This window comes from Lissotriton vulgaris, chromosome 11 (assembly GCF_964263255.1).
Source record: "Lissotriton vulgaris chromosome 11, aLisVul1.2, whole genome shotgun sequence".
Classification (NCBI taxonomy): domain Eukaryota; kingdom Metazoa; phylum Chordata; class Amphibia; order Caudata; family Salamandridae; genus Lissotriton; species Lissotriton vulgaris.
The window spans coordinates 102,831,393-102,850,991 of NC_141699.1; the positions used below are offsets into that span (position 1 = coordinate 102,831,393).

General features: G+C 46.5%; 1 protein-coding gene across 4 annotated transcripts in view; it reads right to left on the bottom strand.

Annotated features, from left to right (window-relative positions):
* The window catches only part of GGT1 (gamma-glutamyltransferase 1), a 244,715-nt gene that overhangs the window by 62,129 nt on the left and 162,987 nt on the right, over positions 1 to 19,599 (bottom strand). For all 4 annotated transcript variants that reach the window (XM_086942788.1, XM_086942789.1, XM_086942790.1 and 1 more), the window contains 2 exons: positions 16,644 to 16,733; positions 7,335 to 7,527 (listed from right to left, as the gene is read on the bottom strand). In XM_086942788.1, the coding sequence (XP_086798914.1) occupies positions 7,335 to 7,527; positions 16,644 to 16,733 (283 nt within the window). The remainder of the gene's footprint in view (positions 1 to 7,334; positions 7,528 to 16,643; positions 16,734 to 19,599) is intronic.

Here is a 19,599-nt window from a genome sequence, read left to right on the forward strand (position 1 = left end):
ACCTAGGCGTCATCCTGGATTCTTCACTCTCAATGAACAGACAAGTCAACGCCGTCTCTTCATCCTGCTTCAACATTCTTCGCATGCTCAAAAAAACATTTCGCTGGATCCCCACCGAAACCAGGAAAACAGTCACCCATGCTCTGGTCACGAGCCGCCTGGACTACGGAAACACCCTCTACGCAGGTATTACCGCTAAACTCCAGAAGAAACTCCAACGAATCCAAAACGCCTCAGCCAGGTTCATATTAGACATCCCGCGCAACAAACACATCTCGGGTCACCTGAAAGACCTCCACTGGCTACCCGTCAATAAGAGAATCACTTTCCGACTGCTAACCCACGCTCACAAATCACTCTACGACATCGGACCAGAATGCCTCAACTCACGACTGTCCTTCTACACCCCCTCCCGCCAACTGCGTTCTTCCAACCAAGCCCTCGCCACTGTACCCCGCATCAACAAGACCACCATGGGAGGCAGATCCTTCTCATACCTGGCTGCTAAAACTTGGAACTCACTCCCCACTTACCTTCGCCTTACCCAGAACCACCTAGCATTCAGAAAGCAACTTAAAACGTGGATATTTGACAAGTAATCATCCTCCCCTTCCTAAGCGCCTTGAGACCCTCTGGGTATGTAGTGCGCTATATAAATTACTTGACTTGACTTGACTTGACATCACATAGTCAACAGCATAAGAGCTAACATTGCTCGTTCCTCTTTTCTGTGGGGTACTACTTCATCATCGTCTACACTTCAATCGCCTCACTCGGTCCCCACTAGCATACTGGCCACCTCAACAATTCAGGCTGTACATTTCCCGTGCATGTTTCTTATACAGTTTCAAAACACGTCACATCGAGCCCATTCTCCCCCTGCAGGCCATAGGGAATTCTTCACAGACTCTACCTCTGCCCAGTTCAGCGTGACCGTTACTCCTCTGTCTGTAGTTTGCAAATAGTGCAGCAGAGGTTCCCAATAGTCCCTGGGTCTGGACGCAGCTGGTAATTCTTCTGCATATGTCTCTAAGGTGTCTCTACAGTAGGGCATATCTTTGAGCCAGTCTTTGAATCTAGGGGGGCGTTTAATGCCCCATCTCATGTCAACCCGGCGTTTTGCAAGTAGTAATGCAACCGCCAGAAATTTCCTCCGCTTCGCAGGCGCCATCTTAAATATATCCAGTAGTCATGTCAATGGTGCATTCGGTATTCCTTCGGATAACATAATTGTGAGTGCTCCCGTAACCTCCTCCCAATATCCATGTGTTTGTGGGCAGGCCCATGCTGTGTGTAAGAAGTCTGCGTTCAATGCCTCTTACCTATAGCACTTGTCTGTCGGTCGAAGGCCGTATTTGTGTAGTTGAGTTGGTGTATAGTAAAATTGATGTAGAAATTTAAAGTGTACTATACGTAGATTACAATTCGGTGTCATGAGCTGCAGCTGCATACAACTATAGTTCCAGTCTTGTGCACTAATATTGTCCCCTAGTGTCTCTTCCCACTTATGTAATGATCTCTTCACAATGTCCATCTGCTCCAGTTGCGATGTGTTATATAATCGTGTGATCAGTTTCCGGCGGTCTGGTGCAGTCAATAAAGCCTGCAGAGCTTGCAGTTTAGGTGGTTCATCCGGGTATGTGGTGAATAGTTCCTTTATCGCTGCCTGCAATCGCATATGGGCAAACCGTTTCATTGGTGCTTGGTGTATACTTAACAATGGATCCTCCCTCCCAATAAAGCTACCATGCGGGAATATATCTGCCAGGGTGATTAATTTCATGTCCCGCAAAAGTTGGAGCAGGTCCTTCTCCTGTGTGACCGTCAGTTTCGGATGGTGCGCGAGTGGTAGTGCTGGCGCATAGACAGGGAGTTTCTCAGCTCTGCGCGCCAGCATGTGCCATGCCCTCAAGGTGCATTGGACTGGCGTTATCTTGTCAGAGTGGGTGAAGGAGTTAGGATCTGATATATATGCTGTCAGGGGTGTTGGGCCTACGCTGTCCCTTTCCACCGCCACATGGGGGATAAAAGTGTGTGGATGTAGCCAATAATGAGCGTGTTGTGCCTGAGCGCAATCTATACTACTATTATAAAGTAAGAACTGGGAACCTTTGAGGCGGATAAACTCGGGAACCACAGCGCCAATCCAAACACCCAATACATCATTGGAATTGGCAGGGTCTGCAGAGTGACATAGGCTATATAACCCCCAAAAATATACGTTCTTTAAAAAATATACCTTACTAAAAAAATAGTCCCTTGGAAGTAGTGCCGGCCGTGTGCACGAACGTGCTGACATCATCATGAGCGCGAGGAGTACAGCCGTGGGGAGGAAAAGTAAAGTAAAGACGGCGTTCGGCGGGAGGAGCACCGAAGAGAGGTAAGGGACTTCCTGGAGCGCGGAAAGGAGCAGACAATTTGTGACGGGTGTCAGTATTGCAGGGGGCCCTGAAGCAGCCTTTACGTCGGGGCGGCCGGGGCCCAGAAGCAGCCTTTTGCTCCCGGACAACGTCGGGACGGGCTACAAATAAATGAATAAACAGGCAAAAAGAAGGCCACTCGACAACTCAGAAAAATAAATAAAACAGGCCTGTGGTTACTCGGAATCAGTAAAAGTGTGCAGGAATACAGGGACTGAGGCCCGGATTAACCCTACTCCCCCCGGAGCTACGGAGACTCACAAGAGGCAGAGATATTTGATAAAAACACCTGATAACAGAACATGTACGTGGCAGGCGGGGGAGGGTGTGTGGGAGGGAGAGATAATCAGTGGTTCGTGATATTCATCGGGTCAAGTCATTTAATATTTGTTGGTTTCTCCACTTTAACACCACTCACAGTAAATGTCTCTCCTGTTATAACATCACATTTATAAAAAATGGAATTCTACATCGCAAACAATTTGGGTGCTGAGGTTTTATCAGGTCTCTGCCAAAGCGCTGCTTTACAGTGATCAATGAGGCGTTTAATCAGTGCGTAAAGATACCAGCATCAAGGCGACCAGAGGCCCCAGCTTACGGGAATTGTGGCATTATAAATTGTCTGCACATGTTAAGGTTTGGCAGCATTACAGTGACATTGCAACAGGCGTTTTTTACACACCCCCTGGCGAGGGTTGCAGACACCACTGCGACCAGAGGCCCAAGTTTATGAGACTGTGGCGCTATAAATTGTCTGCACTTTTTAGTTTATTCCTGCATAACGCTTGCGCTGTGCTTGTGAAATCAATTGTATCTATCCATACTAATATAATAAAGAGAGAGCCCAAACCTTTGAGGTAGGTAATCTCAGGAACCACAGCACCAATCACAACACCCAATACAGCGTTGGAAAGGGCAGTTGCAGCAGAAGGACATAGGCTATACAGACGCCCACCATATACATTTAAAAGGTAAAAGAACCGTGCCAGCAAAGTAGTCCCTTGTGGGCGTGTCTGCGTTGTGCTGTGGGGATGTGCTGGGGGCGTGAAACGCTGGGGGCGTGTGGTACGTTCCACCCTTCATGCCATGTCTCATATCGTGTACTGTGGGTGTGTGCTGGGGGCATGGGCGGGGTGCGGGATAGCGGAAAAAAAAAAGCGAGCGTTGTGCCCAATATTTCATTGTTTTTTCTTCCCAGGTTCTGTACATTCCAGCTCCGGGCGTCCACCCTGCTACCTTAGAATACCCCTGCACCCCATAATCATAACCCACCCTTACTCCTTAAAATACCCCAACACCCTTAAACACTAACCCATCTTAACCCTATAAATATAAGCTGTACACCAAAACGCAAACCTATCCCTAAACGCTAAAAATACCCCTGTACCCCAAAACCCAAACCTACCCCTGAACCCTATAAATACCCCTGTACATCAAAACCCAAACCTACCCCTGAACCCTAAAAATACCCCTGTACCCCAAATCTAGCCCTCAACCCTAAAAATACCACTGTACCCCAAAACCAAAACCTACCCCTGTACCCCAAACCCCATACCTAGCCCATAACCCTTAAAATACCCCTGTACCTCAAAACCCAAACCTACCCCTGAACCCTAAAAATACCCCTGTACCCCAAAACTAGCCCTGAACCCTAAAAATACCCCTTTACCCCAAACCTAGCCCTGAACCCTAAAAATACCCCTGTACCCCAAAACCCAAACCTAGCCCCGAACCCTTAAAATACCCCTGTACCCCAAAACCCAAACCTACCACTGACCCCTAAAAATACCCCTATACCCCAAAACCCAAACCTAGCCCTGAACCCTAAAAATACCCCTGTACCCAAAACCCATACCTATCCCTAAACCCTAAAACTACCCCTGTACCCCATAACCCAAAACTATATCTGAACCCTTAAAATACCCAAACAGCCCAAAACATATACCTCAGTACCCCAAAACATATACCCCTATACCCATACTTACCTTAGCCAAACATTAAAAAAAAACATGCTTTTACCATTCATGCATTTACAACGAATTTTGTTGTAAATGTATGCATGGTAAAAGCATATAAAACTTAATGCCATGCGTTATAATGGCATTGCGGAGTCATGGTACTTTTGTAATGAAAGTATGCGGAGTGATGGTATGCGGAAACAAAGTTGCGGAATAATGGGTGTTTACCCTCCCCGGTAAGTACATTGGTGTCACGGCGGCCCACATCTCCAGCAACATACTCCTATTTTTTCACCATCCATTTGAAAAATGCACAGGTCTCTCTCATTGATAGCCAGCACCAACATACACTTTTAGACACACCTCCCGCCACAAGTTCTAGAATTGCGAACTTTAGAGCTGGGGAGCTACGTTCGAATCTCGGCAACAGCTCAACATCCTGTGATTCCAGTTGTCTCCCCGTGCCTACCACAAATGAATGTGTTCTTCTGTAATGTAAATTGTGCTCATGCCATGTTGTCGAGTTCGCGCTATATAATATTGCAAGGAAAAATAAAGTAGGGAAACTCTAGTTCACACACTACTGAACGTGCACTCTTAAGTGCACCAGCAGTGCACTGCGAATCGGAGCGTTTCACAGGTTTGTCACTGATAAGAAATGCTATCAAAACGAAATCCTACGAAACAATATACTACTGGCCGGCAGCAATTCATACCCGGACAACGTTGGGACAGGCTGCTAGTATTAGTACAATTGCCTAATCAGGTGCCCCAAGGCCGCCTTTGTGATACGGTTTTGTCAGTATATCCCAGCGTATTCTCGTATGTTTTCCAGCCCATGTTAGTTTCTGCATTGACGTCCTTAGTTTCGAAAACACTGTCTGTGTTAACCAAATTGGGATATTGCTAAACAGATACAACAATTTCGGCAGAACAATTATTTTTTGTAAAGCTTTACGATCTGCAAGTGATAGAGGGAGCCGTATCCATCTATCTATTTGCTCATCCAGTTTAGATATTGTCCTTCCGTACTTTTCTCTGACCACCAATTCCGGGTCTCTATGTATCCATATGCCTAGGTATTTTACAGGATCTGCACTCCAAGTCAGAGGGTAATCCAGATTCGGGCGTACAGTGATCGGCGTAAGCGGTAGAACCACTGACTTATCCCAGTTGATCCGCAAACCTGAATATTGCTCAAACCTGACATATTCCCTTATCAATGTATTCAAGTGTGTGTCCGATGCCAGATGAATAGCACCATGTCATCTGCATAAAGGGAGATGTGGAGGGGCCGGAGGTGGAATTGCAGCTCCGCCTCTGGGTGAAATTGTCTAATCTTGCAAACCAAAGGTTCTAATATCAACGTGAATAAGATAGGGGAGAGTGGGCAACCATGCGCATTCCTCTGCTTTATGCGTATAGGATCAGATGTTTGTCCGTTAATTCCGACTCTAGCGCTGGGACTGTGGTATAGTATTATTATCCACTTCAGAAAGCCCTCCGGAAATCCCATACGGCACAGGAATGTCAGCATATACACCCACTCCACGGAATCAGGCTTTCGCCACGTCTAAGGGGGCAGCCGCTGCTGGTACCTCAGGGTCTAAGTGGTGATACAGAACGAAGATGGTGCAGAGGTTGTGAGTAGTGGATCTATTGGGTACAAACCCCGCCTGGTCCGGCAACACCAGCTTTTCCTGTAGGAGTTGTATTCTGGTTGCAACTATGTTTGCTAAACTCTTTGCATCTATGTTTATCAAAGATAGGGGCCTATATGAGTCACATTTGGTATGATCTTTATCTCGTTTGGGTAGCGCTATCAAGAGAGCTTCTCTTAGCAAAGCGGGTAGTCGGCACTCGTCGTATGCCTCTTCATACATTTCAGCAAGGTACGGTATGAGTATCTCGCTATATGTCTTATAGAACTCTCCGGAAAGTCCATCCAAATCAGGAGCTCTATTTGGGAGGGAGCTTATGGCGTCCACTATTTCGTCCTTAGTAATATGATGGCCTAGGAATTTGCGGTGCGTGTCAGATAGCCAAGCTACGGCAGGATCTTGTAAATACTAATTTATTTCTGGTGACGTGTTTGTTGTTTTCGTGCAATACATGTTCACTGTAGTATTTTGTGAAAAGATCTAATATAGATGAGGTGTCATAATGCGTGGTTATCATCATCGGTCATCTGCGTAATATAAGACGCAGTAGGAGATAGTTTTATTGTACCTGACAAGGCGCGGCCAGGTCTGCCCCCTCACCATACCTACGTGCTGCGACCTTGACACCTTGTATTGATACACACATTCTGGCCTTGACACCTTGCCTTGATATGGACAGTCTGGCCTTGACATCGTGCATTGATGCACACATTCTGGCCTTGACACCTTGTATTGAAACACACATTCTAGCCTTGACACCTTGCATTGACACACACATTCTGGCCTGGACACCTTGCATTGATACACACATTCTGACCTTGCCACCTTGTATTGATACACACAGTCTGGCCTTGACACCTTGTATTGAAACACACATTCTAGCCTTGACACATTGCATTGACACACACATTCTGGCCTTGACACATTGCATTGATAAGAACAGTCTGGCCTTGACATCTTGCATTGACACACACATTCTGGCCTTGACACCTTGTATTGAAACACACATTCTAGCCTTGACACATTGCATTGACACACACATTCTGGCCTTGACACATTGCATTGATAAGAACAGTCTGGTCTTGACACCTTGCATTGATACACACAGTCTGGCCTTGACACCTTGTATTGATACACACAGTCTGGCCTTGACACCTTGCATTGATACACACAGTCTGGCCTTGACCCCTTGCATTGACATGTACGCTCTGACCACGTTACATTGCAGTGACATGCGCACTCTGGCTTTGATACCTTCCATCCACGGACATGCGCAGTCTGCCCCCGGTACCTACCACAGAGACTCGTCGGCCTCTATGAACGCCGCTTCACTGCGGATGCCTTGAAACAGCCCCTTTCCGACGGGGAAGCCCTCTCTAGCCAGCTTGATGCTGGGCTCGAACAGCCGCCTCCACGGCAGCCTCCCGTGGCGCTGGTGGGCCAGCTGGTAGCCTCGGAGCTCGCCGGGCACGGCTATGGAGAGTCCCCCTGCGGCAGAGAAGGAGACAAGAAGAGGGTGCAGGGGTGAGGATTACAGATCTGTCGGGAGGGATGTGTGCACCAGGGCACGTGAACACAACAGACCTCAGCAGTACAACCAGCCAGTCCATGTGCACAGGGGCCAAGTCCTTACCAGCACAGTCATGTAGCGTCTACTCCTTTCAGAGCCATTCCAAGCACATTGAACTGTACAGACTGTGGGAGAATATAAAGCGCATGTGTGGGGAGAGGCAGCAGTATTTATGACCCCACATTCAAATGCACATACAGTGGAGAGCCCCACAATCAACTGCACATATAGAGCTATGAGAACCACAGTCAAATGCACATACATAGCGGAGAGCACGAAGGTCAAATGCACATACATAGTGGAGAGCACGAAGGTCAAATGCACATGTACAATCAAATACATATATACAGCAGCGAACAAAACAATCAAATACACATGTACAGTGGCGAGCACCACAGTGAAATGTACATTTAAAGCGGTGAGCACCACAGTGAAATGCATATATACAGAGGCGAGCAGGCAAGCATACATACACAGCGGTGAGTAACACAATCAAATGCACATACAGCGCTGAGCACCACAGTCAAATGCACTTGGGAGTTAGCACGGACGTCAGAAGGAGCTAGTTCTATCGGTACCGTGTTATGTGAAAGAGAATGATACATATATATATATTTTTTTTTGGAAAACCTTTATTTGTAGAAAAAGTACACCGCTATTCAGCCACACATCCCGGAGGCCAGGCAGCATTATAATCATACTCAAAATCGTGCACAAAACCTTACACAGGAACATTCAGGTTTAATTTTCAAATAAGATATGCTAGAACAATAAATAAACAGATTTCAAGAAGGAGGAAGAAGGAGAAGAGGTGAGAAAGAGAGAAAACAAGAGAAAAAGGAAAAAGAAACTAGGCTGAGGACAGGCGATGTATTCTGGGCTAGCATCACTGGGAGCGATCGGGGGTTACACACCCTATTTTACAAACAATCCAATTAGTGACAGCATTGCAGATGGGGAGTGATAGAACAGGATAACAGGCATGGAACAACGGGAAGGGGGCACTACGGAGACAAACGGACTTCGGGCGTCACTGCCTCAGGGGGTGCACAGATGTCACCTCGATAGGAATTCCACTCTCCCCACACGGACCTCCACATTTTTGGTTTGCCTTTGGCCACATACACAGTTTTCTCGCGAAGCATGCACCAGTCCATGTTGGTTTCCCACAGTCCGATCGTGGGGGGAGCAGGCGCACCCCACCTCTGGGCAATGTCTCTCTTAGCTATCATGTTACCCAGCGTGACCCAGCGGGTCTGGGCAACATTGTAGTCATTCGGGTCCCAAATATTAGGAAGACAGCGCCGGGCCTCCGCATGTAAGGTCACACCAGTCACATCTCTCATCACCTCATGCACCCGGTTCCAGAATCGAACCACCCCAGGACATTCCCAAATAATGTGCATGAAAGTCACAAGCATTCCACATCCTCTCCGGCACATGCCATCCTGCGAAAGCCCCATGTGTATAAGCCTAGGGCCCGTGACATAGACCCTGTGGAGAACCTTCAGTTGAACAAGTCGAAGCCTTGCCGAGATGGCCACCTCCCTGGGGGAGGAGACCGCCGACTGCCACTCCTCATCATCCACCTCAATCCCATCGTTCACCCAAAGCTCTCTCAATTTCACCAGCAAATCAGTCCGCACGTTGATAAGCTTCTTATAAGTCACGGAGATGGCACTGTCTGGCATGTGTCCGTCCAATACTCTATCCTCCAGTGGAGACGATTCAGGTACTGCCTCCCCCACCGTTATACAGGACAAGAGAGCGTGGCGGAGCTGCGCATGTCGGAAATACTCCGTCGCACCCAATTGGAACTCGGCCTGTAGTGCCTCAAAAGGTTTGACTACCCCACCGGCCATTACATCCCCCACCTTCGATATCCCAATGACATCCCACCTGTCAAACCCCTTGGTATGCCACAGCTTCCCTAGCAGGTCGGAGTCATATAGCGGAGTGGCCATGGTAAGCCTGCCCTGCCAGCCCAGAGTTTTGGTAACCACCCTCCACAGCCGTACCGCCGTCTTGGTGGGTCCCGTCAACTTCCGATCCAGAGACCTCGAATACAACGCTCTATAGTAGTTCCGATCATTCATAAGCCATCGGTCCATGGCATAGCCGGGGCCGACTGCTGGGCCGTAGAGGCCGTGATTGACTGCTGCCAGTTGGGACGCCCAGTAATAGCGACGCATATCGGGTAAGGCAATGCCACCATCGTACCACGGTATGGTCAATTTCGTCAGGGATATCCGTGGTCTACCGTCCCACAATAATGTGCGCTGCAAGTTCTCAATCTCCCCAAAATATTTAGCGGGCACCGGATCCTGAGTGTTTTGCAGCGCGTAGAGGAACGTGGCAAGGACATCATTTTAAACAATGCCGCCCTGCCCAGTAAGGAGATCGGTAACTTCTTCCAACCCTCCACATCTCGACGAAGCCTCACCAATGGAGGCAGCAAGTTGTGTGTGTACCGTGCCCGGGGATCCTTCGATATATAGATACCCAGATACTTAAAGCCCTGTTGGGCAACCTGTATTGTACAGCCGCGGGGAAGGCGCGGAGTATCACCACACAACGTGTAGAGAGAGGACTTGGACCAGTTAATGACCAGGCCCGAGTAGCCACCGAAGGTGCCCAGCAAGTCAAACACCACTATAAGTGAGCGACACGGGGAGGTGAGATACAAGAGTTTGAGCGCCAACGCCAATAGGAGAGGTGACAACGGGCATCCCTGTCTGGTGCCTCTGCGTAACGCGAAGGAGGCAGACACTCGGCCATTAACAGTCACATTAGCTAACGGGGCAGAGTAGAGGAGCCGGACCCAGCCGATGTAGGCGGGTCCGAGCCCAAGATTGGCAAGCACGGCCCATAAGTAATTCCACTCCAGAGAGTTGAAAGCCATGGTGGCGTCAAGCGAAGCAAGTACCACAGGTTCAGTAAGCAGGTGCGCCCGCGCCATGACTGCGTGGAGCCGGCGAAGATTGAGGGCCGTGTTGCGGTGTGGTATGAATCCAGACTGATCCGGATGAACCAGATCCGAAATCACCCCCACCAGACGGTTAGCTAATAGCTTAGCCAGAATTTTGGGCTCGGCGTTCAGCAGGGAGATGGGCCGATAGGAGCGGCATAGGTCACGTGGCTTCCCCTCCTTGTGTATGACCACTATGGTGGCAAGTCTTTGGTCGAGCGGGAGCTCACCAGCCTCGCGGGCTTCAAGGAACATGTCTAGTTGGGGCGCGGCCACCGTATCGGCCTTAAGCTTGTACAATTCCACAGGAATGCCGTTGGGCCCATGATACATATTATTATTCTTTTGTTCAAAATGTGCTGCAAGATCATCACAGAGCATCTGGGATGTGGGGAACGTAGAACTACTAGTGGTCGGATTGTTAAATTCTTTTAACATTTTAAAAAGCTCTTTTGAGTATTTCTTTGCAGGATATTCTGTCAACTATGTGGGTCCTTCTTGCGGTATTGCAGTTTTTTAAAGTATTTCCTTAATGCAGTTTCATAGATGAGTTTTTCCTCTTCTGATTTAGCTTTTCCTCTATTTTCGCTCATGTTTTCTGCATAGAGACTTTTCCTTTTTCAGGGATTCAGTGTACCAGGGAGCGAGAGTATTTTTTCTTTAATTTCTTTGCTCAGTTTCAGAGGGGCAATAGAATCTAAGGCCGGTGTAAATGAATCCTCAAAAACTTTTAATGCAAGATCTATGTCTTCATAGTCCCTAAAAACAGGAGGAGTAAAAGCAGGGAAGAAGGTGGAGGGGACAACCTTCCTCCAACGTCTAATAGGTTTCAAGACATTGTGGTGGACAGCACTAGGTTTCTGAACGTCTAAGAGAAAATTTAGAGAAAAGTGAACAGTCCACACCAGGGCAACTGGGGGATCAACCACTAAGTAAGGGGCATTGGTGAAAACTACATCCTGGGTATGCCCGGCTATGTGGGTGGGACCCACTACCTTTTGGTAGAGACTGAGGGATAAAAAATATGCGAGAAGATGAATAGAATTAGAGTCAGACTAGTTATCCATATGGTAGTTGAGAATCCACCAAGAGCAAAAAAGTACCTGCTGCTAAGATATGTGGGGCTAGCCATTCCATAAGCTTCGAGCTGAAATCTTTCTTTTCGCCAGGTGGGCGATAAACCAAAGCCCCATTCCAGTTTAGATTGGAGGTGGTTTCGATTGAAATATTATTTCCAGACAGGGGGTAAAGTAGGAGTCCAGAAGTTTAATCTTTAACGGATTTAGTGCAGCAGTAGCCACTCCACCCCCTTTTTTTAGCTGCCAATGAAGCCTAGATACATTATAATCTTAGGAGAATGCTACTGCACTAGATGGGAGGCAGAAGAGTATAGCCAGGTTTCAGTTATGAAACATAGGTCTGGTTTGGTTGTATCGAGGAGTTCCCAGAGCTCCGAAACATAATTTGGAATAGAACACGATTAAGATATAAGCCATGGAACTAAGAGGAGGTACACCTGGCGGTATCAGGAGAGATACTATTACTGTCAGTTAAAGTTAAAGGGCTGTGTCCTGTGGGACCAAGAGATGCATACTTGGTTTGGGGAGGGAAGGGACACTGGAAACATTGCACATATTGCAGTGCCATGGGCCTTTCTTATCCAAAGGAGGTAATTCCCCTATACAAGGGGCACGAGAGTTAAGATTCCTTATCTTTAAAACTGATATAGGATAGGAAGCACATGGTTTACCTAATAAAAAAATTCAGCCTTGCAGTCAGCAGGCAGCGTCCAGGCACGGACGGGTGCAGATGGGCTTGCCTTTGGCACGCACGTTGCGTGCGTCCGCGGCGCGTCCACATCGGGGCTACGTTTAAATAGCCAAGTAAACGCCCGGGAAAAGAAGTATGTTAAAAACTAGCTGCACCGTTCGGAAAGTGGGTGAGTAAGTCTTATTAAACAGTTATTTTAATCATTTAGGATTGCCGATTCACATCAGTACCAAAAGAAGCAGAAATATAAAATGTCTCTTAAAGCTATTTCAATTAAAAATAGGGAGGAGCCAAGATGGCGGACGGGACGGACGTGTGAGCTCCCGGCTCCGCAAGCCGTCTGCTTCTACATGAATATCCTGACACTTATCCGCGCCTACACCGTGCTGAAACAGAGACGCTAACGCGCTGCTGCCGATGGCGTTCTTTTGAGGTCTCCGCCGGCTGTTTTGGTGCAGAACCCGCGGCGTTTGCCGACCACCGGCGCGGCCCCTGAAACCCACGCCGATCACTGCCGCTGAACACTGCTGGACGCTACCGGTGAGGCGAGCTGGGGAGGTGTCGCTGACTGCGGGAGCGCGATCGCTCACGGAGGTTGACAGGGCTGACCCTTTTCTTCATACTGGTCCCCCCTTTGGCGAAGGAGTGTGTATTTGTGTGGTCAGTACTCCGTGCGGCGCTTTCCTCTGCTAGCGAGCTGAGCGGACTTCATCTTGTGGCGCCTTCCTAGCTGTTTACTACCCGCATCAGTAGGGGGTGAGGGGGCTTTCATCCTGCGCGGCCCCCTGACTGCGGGCCGCGTTTCCTTCGTTGATTCGAACGCCCAAGCTTCCTTGTAACGAAGTCGCCCCCCTCCCTCCCTTGTGGGCTCACTGAAGAGGTGGTGAAGGCGCTGCTTTCCCGGGCGGAGTGAGGGCTGTTCCGCGATCCCTCTTATGTGCTGCTCTGCCCGTCCTCGAGCTGGGGACTACACCGAGGGTATCGCTGCGCAGTATGGACCGGCTGAGAATGCAGGGGGACCCGACTTATGGGGATGTCCTGGTCGCCCTTGAAGATCTACGGGCAACATGGCGGACAAACGTCCGAGAGCTGACATGGAAGATTGAGGGAGCTGTGCCTGAAATAAAGCGACCGAGACTTGCTGGCCCCCTGGTGCTTCTAACCACTCCTGCTTTGGATACAATGTTACCGAATGAGACTGCGGAGGAGCTATGTGTCCCTGGCAACAATGTTGAGAGTTTCTTTGTCGAAGAGACTACGGATACAAAGTCTCCCTCCACCCCAGCCACTGTGACTCTGCCTGCGCACTTGATGTCAGGGGCTCGCTTCTCTATCCTTCAGCTGCTGACCCCCTCAGATACTTTTGCCCCCAGAGCCTCTTTTCTGCATGGGGGGAGTGTGTATCATCCTGCTATGAAGGGGGAGTTCGTCACTTTGGACACCGTACTGGTTGATGACTTGAGACTCTTAACTCCTCCTCCTCTGCTTCTTCTTCGTCGAGAGCGGCCATCTTGCTCCATTGTCCTGCCTGAGGGAGGCTCGCAGTGGTGGACATGCTTGGAGGGTTTTCAGCGTTCGGGACAGGGATGAAGGTGTCCTCCTCGTTGGTATTGATTGATTGGCTGGCGGAGACCCGGACTGAACTTCATTTTTGCTATGTTTATTGCGTTGTATATCCTGCTTTTTCCCACTTCATATTGCAGTCGATATGTCCTGCTGTCTACTCTTGCTGATGGGGGGGCGGCTTTGTGTTGGCCCGGGGTTCTGGGTGTTATTGATTCTGGCCCTTTGGGTCCAACGTCTTCCGAATTTATTGCTGTACACGGAGTAGGAGCTATTCACGGCTGGGGAGTCCGGGAGGTCTGATGTTGGGTGGGCTCCTCCCCACCTTCCTTTTTCTGGGAGTCGTAGATTAGTTTATTCTTTTCTTACTCCCTATATTTCAAGTGTTATAAACTTTCTTTTTTCTCTCTTTACATTTCCTTTTTCTTCTCTTTCTTTACTTGGTCTATATTTCGGGTTCTTTAGTGGGCGACAGACACCCTGCCGGGGGTGTGGGGGGGGGGGTGTGGGGGGGGGTAGGCCGTAGCCTCCGCATTAGTGTAGGGTGGGGGGGTTCATTTTCCACATTTCGTTTCTATGGGCCTTATTTTTATATTTCCCTGCGCTTTTCTTAACTTGCTTCTATTCTGGGTCCGCGAGAGGGGTTAGTAGGGAGTGGGTGGCACTGTTAGTGGTGCGCAAACGCTGACTGATAATCTTGTGGTTTTACCTTGCACCGCTATGCTATCTGGGATGTTCGCTTACATTGTTGGTTCTAGGTGATGTTGCTGCCTGTTCATGGAGTGAAGCTACTGTACGGACTCAGTTCTCCTTAGTTCCTATTCTTCACCGATTTATATTTAGGGGGGGTAAAATTTTAAAAATTAACCTTAAATGCTCCTTCTCCTCGGCGACACGATTTACCCAGTGTAACGTCAATTGATTGTTGATATGTCGCCTGCTGCCGCTGGGGAACTGTATTGCTCGCACTTGTGCTTTAAAGTATCGTGGCCGGCCTGACGGTTGTAGGCCCGTATTTGTTCGCTTCTTTATGCACAATAAAGGTTTATAAAAAGAAAAAAAAAAAAAAATAGGAATCAAGTGTGACATGCATCTTCTGCTGCATCTCACTCTCACTCTCACTCTCTCTCTGTCTTTTTCTCTCACTCTCTGGATCTCTCTTTGCCTCTATCACTCTCTGTCTATCCCGGTCACTCTTTTTGTCTATCTCTCTCTCTCTCACTCTCTCTTGCTCTCTCTGCCTCTTTCTCTCACACTCTGGATCTCTTTTCATCTCTCTCTGCCTCGCTCTCTCTCTTTCTCTCACTCTCTGAATCTCACTTTGCATCTATTGCGCTCTCTCTGTCTCCCAGGTCACTCTTTCTGTCGGTCTCTCTCTCTCTGGATCTCTCTTTCACTCGCTCTGCCTCTTTCTCTCATTCTCTTGATCTCTCTTCATCTCTCTCGGTCTCTCTCTCACTCTCTGGATCTCTCTTTGCCTCTATCACTCTCTGTCTCACTCTCTCCGTCTCTCCCAGTCCCTCTTTATCTCTCTCTCTCTCTCTCTTGCACTCTCTGGATCTCTCCTTCACTCTCTCTGCCTCTTTCTCACACTCTCTCGATCTCTCTTCATCTCTCTTTCTCCATCGCTCTCACTCTCTTTCTCTCTCATTCTCTGGATCTCTCTTTGCCTTTATTACTCTCTCTCTCCCGGTCACTCTTTCTGTCTCCCTCTCTAGATCACTCTTTCACTCTTTCACTCTCTCTGACTCTTTCTCTCATTCTCTTGATCCCTCCTTATCTCTCTTTGCCTCGCTCTCTTTATGGCTCACCCTCTCGATCGGTCTGTCTGTCTCTCTCCATCTGTCTTTCTCTCACTCTCTCTGGCTCTCTCTCTCTCTCACTCTCCCTGCCCCTTTCTCTCACTCTCCGGATCTCTATTTATCTCTCTTTAGCACTATCTCTCGCACTCACTCTCTGGATCTCTCTTTATCTCACTCTATGTCTCTTCCCCTCTCTCTGTCTCTTTATCACACTCTTTGGGTCTCCCTTTATATAGGTCTGCTTCTCTCTATCTCACTCTCTGGATCACTCTTTATCTCTCTATAAATATAGGTCTCTCTCTTTCACTCTCTCTGCCTCTTTCTCTCACTATCTGCGCCTCTCTCTATTTCTCGATGCCTCTATATCTCTCTCTCTTTCACTCTCTCCACCTGTCACTCTCTCTAGCTCCCCTCTCTCTCTTTTACACTCTCTAGCTGCCCTCTTCCTAGCTCCCCCTCTTTCTCGCTCTCTTTCACACTTTCTATAGCTCACCCATCTGTCTTTCACACTCTCTCCAGCTTCCCCCCTCTCACTCTAGCTCGCCCCATTTTCTCTTTCCCTTTCCTTCTCTCCCTCTCTGGTTCCCTTTATCTCTCATGGCACTGTCTCTCTCTATCTCTCTCACTCACTCAGTCTCTCTGGATCTCTCTTTAACTCACTCTCTCTCTCACTCACTCTCTGGATCGCTTGTTAGATCTCTATAACTATATGTCTCTCTCTTTCACTCTCTCTGTCTGTCTCTCTCACTCCCTGGATCTCCTTCACTCTCGCTGCCTCTTTCTCCCACTATCTGCACCTCTCTCTATGCCTCTATATCTCTCTCCAGCTGTCACTCTCTTTAGCTCACCCTTCTCTTTCACACTCTCTCTACCCACCCTCATTCTCTATCACACACTCTCTAGCTCCCACCTCTCTCTCTCAGGTTCTCACCTGTTTGTGCCAGCTCTGTGTTGTTCCCGTACATGTCCATGGACGCGTTGCCTGGCGCCACCTCTCGCGCGTTGATGATTTCCACTTTTCCTGTAAAAAGATGCATTTTAGGATCAGAGGAGGTTCTCGCCTTCCTGCTCGGCCAATGGTTTTTAAGGAGACCTCTCTAGAAGCCGAGATGACTAACTCCTATGTTACATTCTGTACCTTGTTTCCCACATATTTATTTATATCTGCTCACATGACATCATAGGGTTCCCGAGATGCCTGCCTGCATACCATGTTGATATTCCAATGTGGTTCTTGATTCTAGAAGGTACATCAGACTGTAAGGGCAGTTGTATCTGGACCTTAGGCAGAGAAGCTGTAAATGCTGTGCTGAACATTAAACAACTTATACAACTTTGTTTCCTGTGTGATTCCAACAAAATTTGGCGACGAGGGAAAGAACCAATCCACTCTCCAGTCATTTCTTCAGCACAGGTACGGAGAGTTTCACAATTTTTATCCTTTATGTGCATTGATAGCACCAGCGGCAGTTACTCTATTTAATTATAATATTGTGCACTGATAGCACCTGCGGCTGTTTTTAAAAGTTAGTACTCTTTGGGAGAAGGTTCATATCTTATTTCACCTTCCGATTTGGACTATACTTTGATTTATTTCACGAGGAGAAGATGAATTCATCTACATTATTTTTCTAACTTCTCTGCAATCCAGCATGATTTACTGAAGCATTTGTGCCTGCATTTACATTTTATTGTGAACTTTTAAATCATCTGGAAGTTTCAGTAAGGTCGATTTTTCACCAAATGACTTCAGTATCCTGCACACAGAGTGAATTTATATATAAAATTGTGCCACGATCTTCTCCTCTATCTTCTTTTTGAAGATAAGGACTTCGAAGTCTTTGAATTCTATTTATTTTATTAATTTAAATAATAGTATTACTGTTTCTGTTCCACATTTATACTACTTACTCTAATAAGATTGATTTTACATACATTATTCACTTCATTCATCACAATTAATCGTTTTTTATAAATATAAATATGCAATTTGACCCCCCAGCAAAGTTTTTACAGACAAAAGGTGAACCTCCCATGCCATGGGCAAGATGGAAGGAAGAATTTATTACTTATATGAAGGCTATAGATGGGGAACGCATGGGGGTAGAAAGAAAGAAAAGTATTTTTCTACACTGTTTAGGTTCGGAAGGGCAAGTTATTTTTAGATTCTTACCCCAAATTACTTTACAGAACGATGGAAGTGGTGACAATTTAAATGTTTATAATGAGGCTTTGCTACGTATTGAAAAAAGATTTAAGCCTGTTACTAGTATTGCTTTAAACAGATTTAAGTTCTATACCAGAGCACAAAAAGATGATGAAAACTTTGATGATTTTCTTACTGGTTTAAGATCTTTGTCTCTACATTGTCATTTTGGATTATTAACAGACGAAATGATTAGAGATCAGATTATAGTACACGTCAAGAGCAAAAAAATACAAGAAAGATTATGGGTTTTAGGTAACCCTACTTTATCTGAAGCTATTTCAGAAGCTAAGGCATTAGAACAGTCAGAGAAATGGATGGAAGTTGTTAAGGATAATTCTATAAAGAAAATAACCGAGGAAGAAATTTGTAATGTTAAACAAAAAAGTGAAAATCAAACACATCAACAAATACAACCTTCACGTTTTCAACATAATTATAGAGGAGGGTTAAATACTTTTACGTATAGAAATGGTCAGGGTACTTCACGCAACATGACAGTTTGTAATAGATGTGGTAATAGATCGCATTTAGCATCTTTTCCTGGTTGTCCTGCACTTAACAAAGAATGTAGGAACTGCGGTAGAATAGGACATTTTACTAGTGTTTGTAGGGACATCAAACGCAGTGTAACACCTTCTAGAGGAGCAGTATCTTGTGTTGCTTGTAATGAAACCGCACACAGACATTGTTGATAAGGGGTTTGTTGTTTCTATTATTGATGTAGTTCCAGATCACATCAAAAAATCACCCAATAGTGATTTTAAAATTTGTGAAGTTAACATAATTTTGATGGTAGACTCAGGTTCGCCTTGGACAATCATTACACAACAATATTTTCTAGAGAAGTTGAGCAAACAATTAATTTTTAGGTATTTTAGTACCATCAGATATTAAGGCTGTTAGTTTTGAAGGAAATCAAATTGAAGTAGAAGGAATTTTTCATGTTTCTATTCATTTTAAGCATAGATGTGCTAGTATTAAATTGTACATTGCAAAAAAAGGTGTTAATGTCTTAGGCTGGCGTGACCGATATAAGCTAGGAATTATATTGAATCCTAGAGCAAAAGAACCCGTTACTTTATGTGATGATGCACTGTATTGTCAAGTTCCACTGTTAATGACAATGTTAAGAATGATGATGAGGAACGGAATTTAGTAAACTCTTTCAAGAATGTATTTTGTGACAAGTTAGGGAAACTAAAGAATTTCTCTCATAAAATTGTTTTGAAAGAAAATGCCACACCTGTAAAACAAAAAATAAGGGATGTACCAATAAGTGTAAGGCAAGAACTGAAGGATATGTTAAGAGTTATCAGATGAGGGTATCATTGAAACCATTGAATCGGCTGAGTGGGTTTCTCCCATAGTTTTGGTTCGCAAACCGGAACAAAAGGAGAGTGTGTGTGGACCTGAGAGCTCTCAACTCTAATATTGTCATAGATTGTCACCCTTTGCCAAACATTAATGAAGTAGTATCAATGTTTGAGGGAGCCCAGATATTTTCAACGCTGGATTTACGTTCGCCATATCACCAAATAGAACTTAAGGAGGAATCAAAGAAACTCAAGCGTTTATCACGCCTTTTGGTTTATACCAATATACGAGGATGCCTTTTGGCTTGGCGTCAGTTTTTCAGAGAGTTATGTTCTTAATATTTAGGGATTTGGACGAATATGTC